The sequence below is a fragment of the Poecilia reticulata genome, linkage group LG22 (assembly GCF_000633615.1).
Source record: "Poecilia reticulata strain Guanapo linkage group LG22, Guppy_female_1.0+MT, whole genome shotgun sequence".
NCBI lineage: Eukaryota > Metazoa > Chordata > Actinopteri > Cyprinodontiformes > Poeciliidae > Poecilia > Poecilia reticulata.
In genome coordinates this window covers 17,226,970-17,244,940 of record NC_024352.1, presented here as the reverse complement: position 1 = coordinate 17,244,940, position 17,971 = coordinate 17,226,970, and the positions used below count along the sequence as shown (strand labels likewise).

The 17,971-nt window shown below is 38.8% G+C and overlaps 1 protein-coding gene across 5 annotated transcripts in view; it reads right to left on the bottom strand.

Annotated features, from left to right (window-relative positions):
- The window catches only part of ddhd1a (DDHD domain containing 1a), a 28,919-nt gene extending 13,378 nt beyond the window's left edge, over positions 1–15,541 (bottom strand). The window contains exons 1-10 of one of the 5 annotated variants that reach the window (XM_017302576.1): positions 14,346–15,541; positions 13,548–13,619; positions 10,880–11,056; positions 7,622–7,723; positions 4,866–4,994; positions 3,923–4,070; positions 1,468–1,577; positions 1,279–1,385; positions 918–1,180; positions 707–782 (exon numbers count right to left, since the gene is read on the bottom strand). In XM_017302576.1, the coding sequence (XP_017158065.1) occupies positions 707–782; positions 918–1,180; positions 1,279–1,385; positions 1,468–1,577; positions 3,923–4,070; positions 4,866–4,994; positions 7,622–7,723; positions 10,880–11,056; positions 13,548–13,619; positions 14,346–15,126 (1,965 nt within the window). In that variant the 5' untranslated portion in view covers positions 15,127–15,541. The remainder of the gene's footprint in view (positions 1–706; positions 783–917; positions 1,181–1,278; positions 1,386–1,467; positions 1,578–3,922; positions 4,071–4,865; positions 4,995–7,621; positions 7,724–10,879; positions 11,057–13,547; positions 13,620–14,345) is intronic. The other 4 variants (XM_017302575.1, XM_017302577.1, XM_008399778.2 and 1 more) reach the window with 4 other exon arrangements.
- Between the last annotated feature and the right edge of the window lie 2,430 nt (positions 15,542–17,971).

Here is a 17,971-nt window from a genome sequence, read left to right as displayed (position 1 = left end):
ATTTGTTTATTTTACATAAACAGAAGTTGTTATAAACAACAATGTGAGGTGAGTTAATTTTTTCCTTAATGCATTAACATGTTTTTCATTGCTTATTTAATTGCAGCCAGTTTCAGTTTACATTAAGCTGTTCTTGTTTTACAGCATTGTTGTCTTTCTGGCTACCAATGTGCCAAAACCCTGAGCCAGGTTTCAACCACCAGTTTCTACAGGATGATTGCTGATTTAGCAAGAACACATGCGACAACCACACCAGGCATGCCGTAAATGCTGCACCTGGAAGACGGTCCTTTGAGTTTCAGGAGTTATAAACTACAGAAAAACATGTTTTGACTTCAAATGATGCTACCAAGGCTATTGGTAAATAAGACTTCATCCTCTACACAGGGCAGACGTCATTCCTGTTTGCTCTGAAAAGACATACGCTTGGGGGGAAGGGAGGGTGGGGGTATTTCACCAAATTAAGCGATGTTGTCGGACATTACACACAGTCATCATCAGAAATGTGTTGGATCTATATCTATGGTTTTCATTTTTCCATGGGTGTAATGATATCATCCTATCAGTACTATGATATATGTTCATATTTTGGCTTGTATGTCAAAGGAGCCTAGATCAGTTAGATAAAATCTAACTCGAGTGTCAGTTTTGCTTCCTGAAATGTATTGTAGCACCAATGTATTGTAGTCCAAAAAAAAAATCTTACCTTGAATTTAAGAGCTGGGGGAGCTGAAGGATTGGAGGCCTCCAGTTTGACCAGTTGATTTTCCAACACTCTTAACCTGGCAAAAATAAAACACATTTTGCACCACACCACACCAGAAATAAAGAGATACAATTCCCTGACCTTTTCCCATCCTTAGTCAGCAACATATCCTCTCCCTTTGAGTCACTGCTCTGTATAATTAATATCCCACCTATTCTTTGTGAGCCTCAGCTCCTCTAAAAGCTGCCTCTCTTCGTAAGACATCCAGCGGAAATCCTGCTCCTCCTCTACTGCGCAGTGCTCCTGCAGACAGAACCGTACAGGATCCCATCCTGTCATAATGTCATAGGTGATGACACAGCCGAGGGAGTGAGACACAATGGACACTTTTCCGCCCCGTTCTTCAAAATCAGGGTTCCGCGAGCAGAAGAGCGAGTACAGTCTGTTCAGCTCTTCTGTGAGCCCCTTGGTTATCTAGGAAAAAAAACAGAAGGGAAGAAGTTATCTTAAGGATAAAAAAAAAAAAGGCTACCAGAGACGCTTTTTATAATCTGTAACTGTATGATTCTCACTTCGTCGCGATAAAGAGGACTGTTGTAGTACATGATGTCCATGGCACTGCTGTTGAGAAGGTCACGCAGCCCTCGCACTTTGTCTGGTGTGATGGAGTCAACCGTATCTATGGAAACGTGCCATGTATGCATCACCCGGAACACGCTCAAGGTCATCGATAGTGAAACCACAATGCAATCCTCACATACCTCCATCCAGCGCTAGTTTAGAGCGCCATTCGACAGGGAGAAACTCTACGTGTTCATCGTTGTGCTCAGAAAAGTGCTTCTCCTCCATCTTCCTCACGCCTTCCCTCAACCTGGAACACAATGGAAAAAAAATGTGAATAACGACAGCGTTGAACAGCTGTAATGACAGAAGTCTGACGTAAGAAAAACAGTTTGTGTGCATGAAAATATCACCAAGGTAAGTCAGTGGTGACTGACACTGAACCCCCATTTTATCTCTCCCCATTTCTGAGTGAAGAAGTTTAAATGGTGAGGAACCCACATGTCACATGCCTGTCTGCAGGGGGAACTTGCATGATCCGAGTTTAGGGAACTAGATTACCGATTTAAATGTGGTGTGCATACCACAATCTTTGTTGATGTAGCAACATTTTTAAACTTTGAGAAACAATAGTGTCAAAAACTCTACAGTTTCCCCTTTAGTTGACGACAAAGAAACCATCAGGCATGGTGCTGAAATGATACAAAATGTAATAAAGAGTCAAAGCAAAAGTAGAACACTGCTTTGGCAGATCTCTTCTTTTGGCAGTGGAAGGTGTGTGTAACGTAATCCACAGGAAGATACGAGGCAAGCTCAACATGCTCTGCAGCTTGACTTGGTCTACTTCGGTTACTGAGACGGTGTGAGCAGGATCAATGTGTAAGTGTAAACTTTGAGACACCGTGGAATGTTGCGTCATGTTTATGTAAGATTAGGTTAAATATGAGATACGACATGAAGGCAGTAGTTGAGTACCGGTATAGAGGTATGTGATTTGAAAACACAAGCCCAAAAGCTTGAAAATGTGTCTTTCTTGTAAGCAAAATGAATACATAGAAGCTTTCATTTCTCTGCTTGTTTCTGCATACTGCCAGCCAGACTGCTAAACTAAGATTTTTTCTTGATTGCTGTGAAGTGGCACCACCCACCAGGATCACTGGGGTAAATCTGTTTTAAACACCAGCACCAGATGATAGTCCAACTAGTTAACCAGAAAATAAACTATGAAGACAACATTAAGGTATAAAGTTATATGATTCTGCTCAATAAGCAGATTTTAGAGCAATACTTACAAAAATGCTACTAAATAAATCAGTGGTTTATTCTAAATGAGATTTCTATTTTAGTTCAGAGGTCAAATAAGAATAGCTGCATATTATAAACATAATTTTTATACTTGTAATGTGTTAAATAATTTCAACAGTAGTAGTAGGTAGCAGTAGGTTAATATGTTTGTTTTAAATAATTTTGTTAATGCCAGGATATTGCATCATCTTTACTTTACATAATCACCGTGTCAATCTCACACCCATCCATGACTAATGGCATAAAAAATGCATTACTCTTTGACTTGTCCTACATAACTTGTTATTTTTGGGAGATTTTGGGTACATTGTACTTTCTGGGCCACCATAGTTTGCATGTTCCCAAAACAAAGCATGAAGTCAGCTTTCCAGGTGTAGAACAGAAGACGAATGTGGGGGGAAAAAAAAAAAGGGGTGGGGAAAGCACGAGGACAAAACACAGACTGCAGCTGCAACACTATCACTGTTTAAACTGCAAATGGCCTTTGATAAAAAAAAAATAGAAAAAATAGAAAACATTGATATTTCTGGAACATGCCAACAATTTTTAGATTGTTTGGATGTTTTATTTGCCTGGACATCCCCTTATGTGAGCAGATTAATATAATATAATATAATATAATATAATATAATATAATATAATATAATATAATATAATATAATATAATATAATATAATATAATATAATATAATACAATTCTTAAGAGCACTCAACTTTAGGATATCACAGCCAGAGAGGATGGATTTCTACCTTATCTTCCAGACAGCCTTATGAAACATGGATCACTGATCATGAAACATTATATTCCATCATAACAAACATTTATTCTCTTTCTTGAAAAACAGATTCTTTATCTTAATGGCATGTTCCTAGATAAACAAAAGGTAAAAAAAACCAAACAAAAAAAACAAAACAAAACATTTCCTAGAAGAGCAAAAAGCAGCCCAACAGGTTGATCTCTGAATAAAAGAAGAACATAAAACTCATGTTTAACAGGTTTGCACAAAAGGCCGGGCAATTATCACATAAAGCCAGCAGTCAGTGTAAAACCCTTTGGCAGAAGATGATGTCATCATTTCTGCATGTGATAAAAAAAGAAAAAAAATTAGACCAGTGCAAGAAGGTGAGTAAAGCTGGCATCTTAAAATAGATACAGAAAGGAAAAATTTAAAACACTTTGAGCCAAGACAAAAGCTTCATTCCTCCTCACAGTGTGCTTGCATAAAAGTATGGTGGACAGAAATCTAAAACTGAAGCTTGACTTGAGATTTTACAAATGAAAATGCAGCTAAAAGCAGGCTTTGGGGGACATCTCAAATTACAGTAACCTTAATAAAACGGACAACTCACATTCCAGTGTTTTTGATGATGCGGCCCTGGTCCATCTTCTGGCCAATCCCGTGCACCACAAAGACAACGTGGGTAGTCTGAGGGGGCCGGTCTTCTGGAGAGGCCTCCTCCACATAACCTCGATGGAGCCGTGTGCCGCTGCTTGAGGCTGCAGCAACAGGAAATTCAGATTTTCATCGTCACTTCTCAAACCATTAAGAAACTTAAGTTTGATATTGAGTGTACAACTCTGGCAGAAACAAAAAAAGGAAGACTATCAATAGTCCAACATGCTGTATTGATTCCAAGGAGGTCAGTGGGCGAGACATGGACTCCTGCTGTAGCCACAGACCACGTGGGAGCATGTGTAAAGTACTGGCAGGTCAGAGTGTGTGTCTTTACTTAAAACCTATAATCTGATCAAGTTGTGTGCTAAACGGAAACGTGATAGGAGCCAGTGAACTCGCACTAAAGACAGATCAGTTCGCAGAGCGTTGGGTAACCAGGGAACGTTGAGGTAACCAGTCACAGCTCCAGAAAATAATGTGGAGAGAAAAATGAATCATGGAGTTATGGCAGTGTTTCCCAAACCTGGTCCTCAAGGCACACTGCCCTGCATGTTTTAGGTATTTCCTTCCTTCAGCCCAGCTGATTTCAACCAATTACTGATTAACAGGCGTTTGTTGAACTGCAATCAGCTGAATCAGGCAGATTAAAGCAGGGAAACCTCTGAAATATGTAGGACAGTGTGCCTTGAGGACCAGGGTTGGGAAACACCGAGTTATGGAACTGTGCACCAGATCATCTTCACATACACTGATGAAGGTTAGATGTAAAATTGTACTTAATTTGCTCCTTTTTTCCCCCCCCCAGCAACCTTCTACGTTAACCAGTTTGTAAATAAAACACCATTGCATTGCTATGTCCATCTCATATGATAAAGAGTGACGTAAGTGATACAGACCTTTGGAGAAGCCCAGTTTCTGGGTAACAGTGCGAGCAATTTTTGACGTGGTAGCGTCGCTGTAAAGGTAGACTTCTTCCACGCTGTGCCAATCTACATGCGTCCGGCTCAGCTTCAAATGGTGGATGGCTGCAGCAGTGAGAGAAAAGTCAGGCAGAGTCAGAAGGAACTGAGACGTAGTCTAGATCATTTTCTGACAGAGAAATGAGAGAAACAGAAAACAAGCGAAGCTAAATATAAAAAAGAAAAAGGTTTTCATTTTAGGGTTTAGGAATCATACATACTTCTGAGAAATATAAGTAAAAAAACAAAGATTTACACCCAAGTTTGTTATTTTAAGTAGCAAGGACACAAAAGTCCACAAACTCTTTTCAAACAGCTCAATCAAAAGCTGTCTTGTCGCTTTGATCTGCTTAAAAAAAAAAAAAAAAAAAGAAAGAAAAAAAGAAAAATCACACAGCATGATCGCATACTTCAGCTCTTGCTTGTCGTCCTGCTTTGCAGCTTCCAATTGCAAATTGATATTTTCTAAACTTAAATAAATGTCTGTCCTCCAATTGTTTTTCTTTCTGGTTTTTATTCAGTGGTAAATGCAGTGACTAAAGCAAACAAGAGCAAAATTATGGCTTAAGAAAAACCAGTTGATACCTACAAAGGCAAAGGACCAATAAATGAAAGTAGTGGACTAAAGAGAGTAAAAGTTGCGCCGCATGTTCCTGTTCAGTCAGGTTCATTTGGGTGAAATTGTTGAACACGCTGGCATTTGTCCAAAACGTAATCATGGACTCTTTGTGCTATTCTGAAACAAACAAGGAATTTAAATCCTTAAGAAGCGGGTAAAGTTCCTGGGAAAATGAGGTGTGCTGGATTAGTTTTATTGCTGGAAATTCCGAACAAAACCTTCCCACAGAGGAAAACTGTTGTTTCCTTTTGGTCAAGCACAGATTTGTAGGACAAATAAGTTCCCCATCAAGAAATTCCACTATTTGTCCCCTTCATATCAATTAATGAAACAAGCAAAACCTTCACGTGTCCCATGCAGCTAATGATTCTTTGTTGTCTGCCCAATAAATGTCCTGAACCATGAATTTTTATACTCTATAACTAAAAATTAGCAGTCAGTTCCTCTTGTATGAAGATGAGAACAAGTTAAACAAATATAGTGACCATCACTTTTTGACACTGAATCCTACAAAACTACAACTTCTGCAACAGGATTTTTGTTCTGTCACACATTTAGCTTCCTCTTTGTAGATAATCAAATGAAATCACTCCACGGCAAAATAAACATAATCGCTATTTATCACAACATGGCGGAGCACTCAAATACTCTTGGGACAGCAACAGTAAGGGGTAGCTGTTAGTATTTCATAGAGAAGAGTTTAGTGATTGCCTTTTGTTGTGCATCTGCTGTGGCAATGGTCGTTCTACTTTGTAAACAGCCTTGGGAGGACGAAAAGATCTCTTTATAGTCAATTTGTTGACACTTATGTTTTGGTCGAGCAAAGGTGAGAGTCGAAGGTTACTTCAGAGATGCATCTCAATAAATTTAAATATCAAAAGAGTCATTTAATTATCAAAATGAACAGAAACGTCTGAAATATCTTAGCGTGCATGTAATGAATATTTATAATTGTTACTTTAAAAAAAAATTAACTACTTAAAACATTTCAATGATATTCTTATTTACTGAGATGTGCCTGTAAATAAAACAGAAAATGGAGAGCAGGAATGTAAGAAAGGATGAAAGGGGCCCCATAACCTTTGCAGTCAACAAGAGAAAAGAGATTTTGTGACATAAAAACCAGATAAAATAAAGTAAGCTCCAAGTTGGGAAGTGATAAAGGTGAAAGCAAGAGGCAGAGAGAGCCTGCCAAAACTATCATTAAATTTGGCCCTGCACTATATATTGTGACATTGAAGTTAATGTCTTTCCAGAAGGCTTCATAGCACTGCAATGTTAAAAGTGAGATCGTCATCTTCAGAAACCGTGTGTCTTTTAGGGCTTCTGACTTTCCCACTGGGCTTCAGATCAACGGCTATTTCATCCTCCTATGAGACGAGGAAACAAACACAGAGACGTCTCTCCTCTGTGAACCCAGAAAGAGGACATTAGCAGACTTCAGAATGAACGTACACCGCATGCTAGCGCTGTATCACAGAAAGACTACAACAATGACTCTTTGTTCCAGCTTATGAGTTGTGCTCAACTCTCAATAGAAAGCGTTGTTCAGAAGGCTTTATTGAGCTGGTGTTGCTGGTCAAGCAAAAATATAGAAACAGTGTCAGTAGGAATTGAGAAAAAGAAGCTGGGAATTAAAAAACAAACAAACAAACAAACTGTGTTGAGACATTTTGGTAGTCATTTTTAATTTCTGATGCAGTTCTTAAAGAGTCTTGCAATTGTAGTTGAGTGATCCATGTTGTGTACTAACTATTCCAGCAAGGAAACACGCAGGATTCCCCAAAAAGCAGCAATAGTAGTAGAACCAAACTCTAGACCACAGCACTAAAAAGTGAGTTCTAGCAACTAGGCTCAGTTAAAGCTGCAATGTAAACCAAGATAACAGACTAAATTCGGTTTTATGACAACCACGTCTAACTGAGCCTAGGTCTAGCTCCAAATGGAAGGCTTCAAAAGGTTTAACCCACAAAAGAAAGGAAAAACTAGTCCAACAGAGGCCTAGCATCTAAAAGGATGAGGGGTAAAAAGCTAAAGGAGCTAACACAACAGAAAACGTAGGATTTCACAGTACCTTGGCAGCGTTTGCGCTTGTGACCTGCCGTTTTAGCACCCGTCTGATATCCACTCCATTTGAACAGAAACGGGAGATAGAAAGGGGGCAGGTGGGAGAGAACTAACAACCAACAAACAGTGAGTAGTGTTCATTGCCCGATTCAGGACACATAAGACTTCATTAGTCATCAATCCTAAACAAGGCAACTTATCAAAATACACTAAAGTTAACTTACTAGTCCAATGAAAACTGCTTAAAAATGTTCAGCTGTACTCTGTGACTTCCGAACAAGTTTTTTTTTTTTTTTTTTTTTTAATATAGGAGTTTAGCTTTGCAGTATTTTGTCTGTTTATATCCACTTATAGAGGGAAAAGAATTCTAAATGTTTATCTTTATTTAAATACCAAAAAATGAAAAAACAAGAAAATCAGACAGACCAGAACATTTACATTTATTATATCATAAACAGAGAGCATAAAGATATTTTGAATGTTAACAAAGTCCACAATCTCAGATTTGACTGGCTCATTCGATCCATGATAACGAAGCAATCAGACTTGCAAATATTGGCTGTGGTTGTTTCAGCTGAGGTGAACGGCGGAGGATGAGGAGGAGGAGGGGAGAAGTGCTGAGGCGCACAGTAAGTGTGATTGCTGTAAAAGCGATCGGTACAGCACTGATGGAGCTATTGAAAATAAGTGCTCTGTAATGCCTGGGATATCTATCAAGGCTTATAAAAGGTCAAAATGAACTTACTAGGTTGTGTATTTGTGCGGCATATCATGATGTGCAGCTGGCCTTGGGTCTTTTGATTCCTGAAGAATTATCAAAGTAGCAAGTGGATTTGTAGCTTTAATATTTATTAAGCCCAAGAGGTACGTAGACAGTTGGAGAACAATTTAGATATCTTTTGGATGACTTCCAATAAGTCATCCAAAGTGCTCCCGTGCATTTTCTTTCCTTTAAGTTTTTTCAAGTATCTTTTTTTTGTCAATAATTATGCGTAATCATAGGCTTACAAACTTCTGAAATAAGAAGGCAGGTTACATGGGAAAAACTACTGGGTCTTGCCCTCATCAAAAACATACAGAAAACAAAGCTGAGGACATGGCTGGCCTGCTGGATGTAATTTTCCCTGACATCTTTCAAGCCTGAAAGATGAGTCCACACCCTATTGTCTCTACAACCTGCCTAGTACTCTGCACAGCCAAGGTAATGGGTGGAAAACAACAAAGGAACTTTACCACGAAACATCACAAATTCACTATTTAAGCTTTATTCAAGTCAAATAGTGTGAAAAATAATGTTGAAAAAGACCAGCAACTAGAATCTGACCAGGTGCTATTCTCACTTATTGGGGATATTTAAAATTTTGGATTACTTATCTTAGGTTCATCATTTAAAACGGGACTGAGACTCTCTGGATCTGGATGCAGTTCAAAGCCTGCCATGTCTTCTGTTTCAACCAACTACTGCAAAATACAGTACTGCAAATCTGTAAGGTATTAGTGCGCTTATAAAATCCTTGTATTAGATGTAATGCAGTTTAAAACAGCCTCCATATGGCTCTGAGTGCTACAGATTACTAGTGTCAGGGCAAAGTATTCTTCTGCGCAAGAGGCAGAATGCAACATTAGCTCAAGGATAGTGAATTAACAAGATCTATCGTTCACTTTGCTTTCAGGCTTAGCTAAATATAGAGGTGGAAAACGAGGTACAAACAAAGGAGGAGGTGGGGAGGGATGTAGTCTGCAGTCACCAATACTGTTTTCCATTAGGTAGAACCATGAAAAGTAAGAGCAGGTATTGCTTTGGCTTATTCTGTTTTGCGGGAGTTCAGCTCATCCATTCAACACACTGAAACTGTGTGTTGTGTGTGTGTTCTTGAGTGAAACTTTGTCACATGTTAGAAAACAAAATAAAAAGTCTGTATATTAAATTTCACACAGTTTACACTTATGGTGTAATCCTTCTGTAACTTGGTGTCGTGAATATGTCCAGCATTTATTTAGTGACTCATATATATATATATATGCATAAATTAACCCAACACATTTTTTTCTAAATGATTTTGATTAATTTTTCTTTTCAAAAAGTGTCTGAAAATACCAGCAATTGTAACACAACTTAAAACTTTTAATTTTTAGTGAAATACAAACAGTTTACTCTGAGTAAGAGTAAGACATAAGTTTACAAGGAAAAAAATTTGTTTTTTTGAAGTCTAAACAAATCAATTTTTAAAAAAAATCTCAAATGAAGATTGATTATATATAGGAATATATTTCTGTGATATTCTAAACTTTATGGACTAAAGTTTAAATTATGTTTCTCAGAAAATAGCAAATAAATAATACAGAAATACTAACAGAATTTTAACACTGGTATGTCACCTTGTGGCCTAAACACTGCTGACCTAACAGGTTTTCAGCAAAACGTTTTTTGACCCACTTAAAAAAAAGACTTTTAAAGCATCTAGCTTTACGCAGAGTGCTGTTCCTAAAAAATGAATGGGAAGTTTAAGTGAAAGGAAAACATGCCAAAAAAGGGAGCAGTCATCCAACAGGAAGTTCTGCTGTGAGCCTTATGGAAATAATATTCAAATTTATTTTCGTCAGCTGTAGCATGTAATGATCAAAATAACTAGAAATAATTGCTTGTAAATCATAACTCAGTGTAACTTTCTGAGTGTTTCACTTTCTTAACCAAATTCCCTGAATAAATTATTATGCAATGGCATTCAGATTTTTTGAAGTGATTTACCAGGGTTATATTTTATTTATAACGTTAGGGTGTGTTGTTGGGATATCTGGAGACAATACAGCTTTTGTCTAACAACTTTCTCCTTTTTCTACATACTCAATCTCACTCTTTTGCAGTATTTCAGTATCCAGTTCACACAACCATACATTCATCAATCTGGCCACCTTAAGGAGAGCTCTGAATCAAACAACCTCTTTCTTACTGCTATCCACAGCTACAGCTTGTGACATTTTGCTTTTGCCAGCTCATCAAAGGTTTTCATACCAAAATGTACATGGAGATCCTGCGGAGCACCTGCCAAGTTCATTTCTAACTCTCACACATATTTCATTAATTATCAGTAACTTGACCGTTGGTTCAAAACACTGCAAAAATGTAAAAGCCCAACTTTTTGTCATTACAAAGCTATTAACTGGGTTCACAAAGAGAAATTAGCAACAGGAATGAACAAATAAGTGCTGTCTGATGCTTTGAAGGATAAACTTGTAGACTGTTATCCCCTTTCCCAGCACTCACCATCTTTGCTGTCAACGGTCTTCACCACCAGATCCGTCTCAAAGGTGTCCTGCAAATGTTGGCCTCGGAAATGGCTCAGGTGCTCCTGCTCAATGAGGTCGCTCTCTTCTTCCTCCAGCGGCAGCCAGCTACCATCAATGAACCACTGGCCTCTCATCACAGGAATATGGTCTTGTTCTGAAGTAAACACACCTCTGATTTAGTTACATAGACTTTAATAGAAATGATCTGTATAGTTATACATTTGAATTTTTTTATTTTTTTTTACAGTTTCTATTTGTATCATAAAAGTTTTTACCAATTAGCATTAAATGCTCAAATGACTGATTATACTGCATTATAATTTGAATTAAATTGGACTGTGTGCAATGGGTGTTAATTTGACAGGCAATAAATTAATGTGTACTATGTTGGATTCAACATACTATATAATTATGTATGAAGTGGAACCATTTGTCTATCCATTTCTCTTACCTCGACATGACTGTTGTGAATTAATGATATTTCAATAAATCTTTTTCTAGGAACTGACTCATTTTCCCCTGGCACCTTAGATGACGTACGGCAAACTAATTTCCATTTAATTAAATAAGTCAGTCAAATCCAGGAGGACCAAGCCTCGGTGTTTAACAGAGCGGGGCCAGGTTTCATTACAGTCTAGAGTCAAATTATGAACACCATTCTGACTTGATTCCCAAGAGGAGAATTAGAGCGAAATACCTGAGCCTGTATTAGCGACACTCCAAAAACGACAGAACCTTTTTATGCAAAATGAAAACAATGATACTGAAATACACCAGTATTTCTCTTTTTTTTATGTCTTACTTAAATCTAAAGCAAACACAAACACACACTGAGATAAAGGCTCAGGAGATAACATTGGGTCATCAGTTGAGTCCATTTGTGACAGTTCAGAGAAGATGAGCTTAGAGAAACTTTAATGTCTCAACTAGTTCATCGTGTGTATTAAAGTCCAATATACAATAAATGCTTGCTCATTCACCCTTACTTCTCCTGTTGCTGCTTACTGGCTGTCAGCTGACTGAAATAAGGCAACTACACTTTTCCCTCACTTACAAGATAAAAATGGGTGGAGTCTTTGTGTGGAAACAACCAGTACCAGCCTCCTATATCTTTTCTTAGGGCAACTTGTTTTAAAGATATAGATGCAATGATGTTTATTAAACATCATTGCATCAGCAGATAGCCCACAAAACTAACATGTATGAGAACAATGTCCCCGTTGTTGTCTGTTTAAATAAAAACAATTTTCTTCAAACTAAACACTGTGACACAGATCAAGGTACTCCTGGTGTCACAGTACCAGTTCAGAGAATATTTTTTTCCAGTAAGCAATCAATACTAGATTTAATCTTGTTAGAGATACACATATTACTGTGGGACAATAAAGATGATTTGTATTTCATTCTAAAAAGACCAGGGATCAGAAATGATCATTATCCATCGATTGGTTCCCATGTCAAATGCCAAACAGAATCATATTTTTTCCCCCATTTATTAAAATTAATCAAAACTAGGAATTCCCATTTTTAGTCTATAAACATATTGTATTTGTATGCACTTTTCTGAATTTAATTAAAATTGGATCTTGTGAAGGTCATATTCTTTCACTTTTTATAGGTTTTGATATCTTTGGTATCCACAGCTCTTGTCTTTCTTATATTACATTAATTGGAAAAATGTTTTGAATCCAACACATTACTGTAAATGTAGACTTCGAAAATCTTCAAGTTCCATGTTATGTGTGACAACATTGGCAACAATCATATTACTTTTTCCCCCTTAAGGTGTAGTAGGTTTGAATCAAGAAATTAAACAATAATCCTAATTTATGCGTAAAAGTGTAAGATTTACCAAATTTTTATGACACAAAAAAGAACATCAGTGGCTGACACGTTTATAGGGTACTTATAGGGTAATGAATAGGCTAATAAATATCTAATTGTATTTTTGACCTGCTGATGAAGGGACAATTGACTGATTCCAATTTGTGGCTAATTGATTGGTGTAACTCTACAGTTCAGAAAACCTAAGTGGGTTTTTGGAATTTAAAAATGGCCCAGCAACTGTTTCTACCAACCAATGGTCACAGATGAATTTCAAACATAAACTGTAACAGAGTGAATGCAATAAAATGAATAGCAACCAGGGGCGCCGCCAGGAATTTTGCGCACCGTGACGAAATATGAACGTGACACTCCCAACCCTCAAGCAGCTCCTTCCACCATCTATTGAGTCTATCTGACCAATCAAAAGCTTTAGATAACCAACTTTAAGAACTTGCTTCCACTGGTCCAATACCGGTAATAGTACATTTACCGGTAGTAAATTAAACATATGACAATATGCAAGGAGGAATTTGAAGCAAGATTAAAATGACTAACAACATTGTGTCCGATAAAAGGCTTCCATTCCATTCCAGTCTTGACAACATAGCAATACTGCAAAGCCTCTCTTGAGGCCTAGCCTCCAGCCCAGACAGGAAGCTGTTTTTTATGATCATTTTATAACGCTGGCTTAACATTCTCTCAGTAATAAATATTTCAGTTTGTTTGTGTAAATGTAAAAAGAGCAAGAGAGATAGAGAAATCCCCATACATTCCCTGCACTGATGCTAACTATCATATCGTTGAACAGTATTGCTCACCTTCTTCACTGGGACAGGGAGGAGGAGTTATGCTGGTATGGGAAGTTATGGCTGCTGCTGACTCTGAACCATCTGTCGTTAAGTGCGGTAAAAGGTACAGGGACAAGTTAAACTTTATAAATATCTTGGTAAATATTTCCCTTCCCTGATTAAATGCTGGTGAAATGGAGACTAGATAGTCTGTAGCTAAGCTAACTAATGACTGAAAAACACACACTGTAGTCTACCGACCTTTCTTGGGGAAAAACTGGGTTACAAATTGACGCCTTTCTCTTTTGTCTGTCTTCTTTTTCTCCTTTCAAAAACCTGACTTTAGTCTTGGCAGCATAGTTATTATCACCGACTACTAAACACTGTCACTGTCAAGTGCGCAAAAGCAGGGACAGACCATCTTATGCAGATACAGGCGGGTGTAAATATGGATGTTAGCTTTTTTGATCTGGGAGTGCTTGCATTTAACCTTAGTATATACTTTAGTATATATAATATTTTTTTATTTTATTTTTTTCGTTTTTTGTGCCCCCAGCCCCCCTCCTCCTATTGGTCAGGGGCCATTACAATTGTCCTAACTCCCCCCCAGGTCCCCTAAACGGCGCCCCTGATGGCAACTGATCATTGACTGTGGTCCAATAATCAGTATGCTGCCTGTCAGGCATTATACTGCAGACTATTAATTATATATGATATGAATGTACACAACACAAATCGGTGATGAATGATACGATATAATTCAGAGTGGACCCAAACATTAGCTTGATCGATTTTGTGTGAGTGATGGAGGAGAGGAAATGTACTCACGCTTCCAGTAGACAGGGTAGCATTTTCTCTCTTTTATATCGACCTCATAAAGGCCTCCCCGAACACACACAGGCTCTACGTCGATTTCAGTGCAGTCCGGGTCGGTCCCGTCAAAGGACACAGTGGATGTGTCAAGAGAGCCGCGGCCTTCGTCCACGCTGCTAGTGCCAGTGTCCACGGGCACTGCGCCGTTCTGCCCCGGGCTGTCCACACATTTACCGCCAGTCTCCTCCTCTCCATCGCCGACCCCGGAGCGTATCGCACCGGGGTTCAGCTCGCAGTATTTCCGAAACATTAGCTCAATTTTAAGAGAGTCGTGTCCGATAAAAGGCTTCCATGTTTTCTTGTCTTCTTTATAGAACCACCGAACCTCCTCCGGGACTAGCTCCGTCACCACCTCGTTAAACCTGTGTCTGGAGCTGTTGGAGCGAGACCTCTTCCTCCTCTCGAATAACGGGCCAACGCCGTTCCCATCGCTGTCTCTGTACTCTACCGGGCTGCTGTCCAGGTAGTCTTCCGGGGAGCCCAGCTCGAAAAATATGCCATCCTGGGAGCCGTGGTTCTGGGCACGTATTAGCGGCAGGTGACCGTCCAGTCCCGGTTGGACCGACGACATCCCCGCCTGCATCGAGTCGTCCACGAGGCTCATCTCGTGACAGCAGGAAAACACATCGCTTCCCAGAACCCAGTCCTTGTTCCCGGTGTCAGCGCTGACCGCTGGACCCTTACTGTCTGCGCTGAAAGACGAGCTTATGCGGAGGTTTTGATTGAAACTGCTCATAACTATTTGAGCAGGAGCTTCATCTTAGACAAGCTAACGCTGCCAGACTACAACTACCACTAGAGTCCATGTTACTAAGCTGTGCAAACAAACCTAAATAAAACACCTCTGCAACACCTTCCAACGCATCTCCATTAGCGCCCCACAGCTGTTGGCATGTATGCTAGCTCGTCAAGCTAATGAAGCCGGTTAGAAAACTACCCTGCGCCGATAAAACACCAAAAAAATGTAGCGTCTCTGTTTACCCCTAGCAGCGTAAACTTGATTCGAACCTCGCAGATGACACCGAATCGCTTCGGCCCAGCTTATCGCTGCAGCCGCCGTACTTTGAGTATTCCTGGTCCCATCGGAATATCAAAGACTCCTCCATTTGAAAACAAATCTCTCATAGAAACAGAACTGTAGCGCGAGCGCGCGCGCGCAACGTACCAGCTGACGCACCAAACTATGTGAACGCGTACGTCGAAATTGAGCAACTATGACGAGAACGGTTGTATTTTCGTTCTCCCGTATGAACCAAACGGCACTGTTCGCACGCCACACTAGAGGACGCCAAATACTTATTTTTGTAGCACTATTAGGATTAAAAAATAAATAAAATAAAGGATTTTTTTTGACTGATTAATGCTTTAAATTTGTAACTTTTATATTTATTTTCTACATAACATCTTAAATCTCCCAAAATACAGTGTATTCTGTTGAAGATAATGTATGCTAATTGTTACATAATAAAATTCGTCCTGGAATTAATAGAGGATATTTTAATGTAATTTTATCATATTTAGTTTAGCAATTTTCTATCTAACTTTGGATTTCTCCATCAGTATGAATATTGGAGGGACTTAATAAACTCTCTGACAATCAAAACATACATGTTAATACAATGGTATTAATGCAGTGCATCGTATACCATTGTATACCAATGATTTTTATGTAACTAAATAAGGACGTAAAAGGACAACATTTTTGGCATCCCTACAAAATTTGTTTTTATACAAACATACAAACTTACTTTTTGAATACTTTAATTTTGTTGGATATACTTGGTACAATAATGTTGAATCTTTTTAAACCTAGGAATGACAAAGACTTAATTTACCACTAGAGGTCAGCAAATGTCTATTTTAAACTGAAGACTAATGATTCAAAGGAGTACATTTATTTTGCAAAAAAAAAGTAATTTTAGTCACTTGAACTAACAAAATAAATAATAATATGCTCAGCAACAAATACATAAAATGTCTAAAAAGAAGACAATTCAGTTAACGTGTAACGAAAATCTATTTTAAGATTAACACTACAAAAAGCAAAGTCAAAGTACTTACTTTTATTTCCTTAGTTTTCTGTCAGCAAGGCATTAGTGTCCATGAGCTAAAAAATGTGTACATATCTTTGTAAATAACTATGAGATGGTGTTTGCATCTCTGAGGATGTGCATTTGTTCCTTGTTGTTTATCTATACACATTGCTTGTATTTAAACAATATGCATTTTTGTGTATCCTGGTCCAGGTGATTCTGAGGCCATGGTGTGACCTGTGGGGAGAGATGGAGAGAAGGATAGAAGAAGAGAGAGAGAAAGAGAGAGAGGCCCAGGCAGCTGTATTTGGAATAAACAGACATTACCCCGCTGTGCTCTAATTTACTGCAGAGTGGGAATTAAACTTTGGGCTCGTCCCACCCCTCCGCGGCCCAGTGCTCTGCGCTTCTGGCCATCAACAACTACTTGCACAATGTGCGTTATTAAAGCGCTACTCCACCCAAACTCTGTCTTTTTAGTGTCAAATTCGCACCCCACAACCATTACCCCCACCCCACCGCTCCCCACCCGTGGCTGTGAAAAAACGAAAATGCTTGGCTTCTGGAGGAGTTTAAGTTTTTCAAAAGCCAACATGCAGAAGCGGCACTCATAGCTGCATCTAAATGAGACTCTTGACTGTTGCAATGGTTCACAAGAGATTTCTCCCAGACAGTTAACACGCTAAACTCAACAACCAACTCAACATACTTTTTGGACCACTGTGGTACATAATGTAAAGAAACCGAGATCATCAACAGGTTAAACATGGATCCGATTATGCCAAGAACTTTCTCCCAGCCCCCTTGTACACTAAAGGATGACATGTGGCTTTTATATATGAACTTCTCTCTGGCAGTTGACTCAGACAGGTTGGCCTCATTGCTCTCTTGTGCTCTGTGATGTTTTGCAACCACCAGGCCCACCACCTGGATGAGTGGATGACAAACAAACTGCAAATTTTCCTTCCAGTAACTGACCAAATAGATATTTATAACCAGCTGGCCGCCTCCCTCGTGCCCACTGCCCCCCCCCCTTTCCCTTGTTCTGTGGAACCACGGCTGGAAGAACTTCCTTTAAAGAGCAGTTGTGTCACTTCTGGCTTTGTTCTTCAACAAAGAGAACTGCCCCTCATCTGCCCGTAATTGGGTTGGCTCTTGGAATGTGCTTGATGTCTCCTTGCAGGCTGGCAAGGTATGTTGGAACATGGCAGACAAAGGAGTGAAAATGTAGACGGCCAGAGCAGAAACAGAATATTTGTCGTCTAAAATTAGATATATTTAAATGAGGCGCATTAGTTTGTAAATTAGATGTTCAGTAAAAGATGAATTCCAGGATTAGTAATCAATCCTAACTGAATATTTTGGTTGGAGTTTCAATCAGCTGCTTTTCTCATGGTAAAAGACAACATAAATCTCCAGCAAGATGTATGAAAAACTGCTCCTATAAGTGCCCGTTACCAAACAGTGTAAGGTACTATGAATTTATTGTCATGATCAAGAAATCAGACATAATTCAAAATTTGTGATGTTAGATTTGTGATTTTAGAC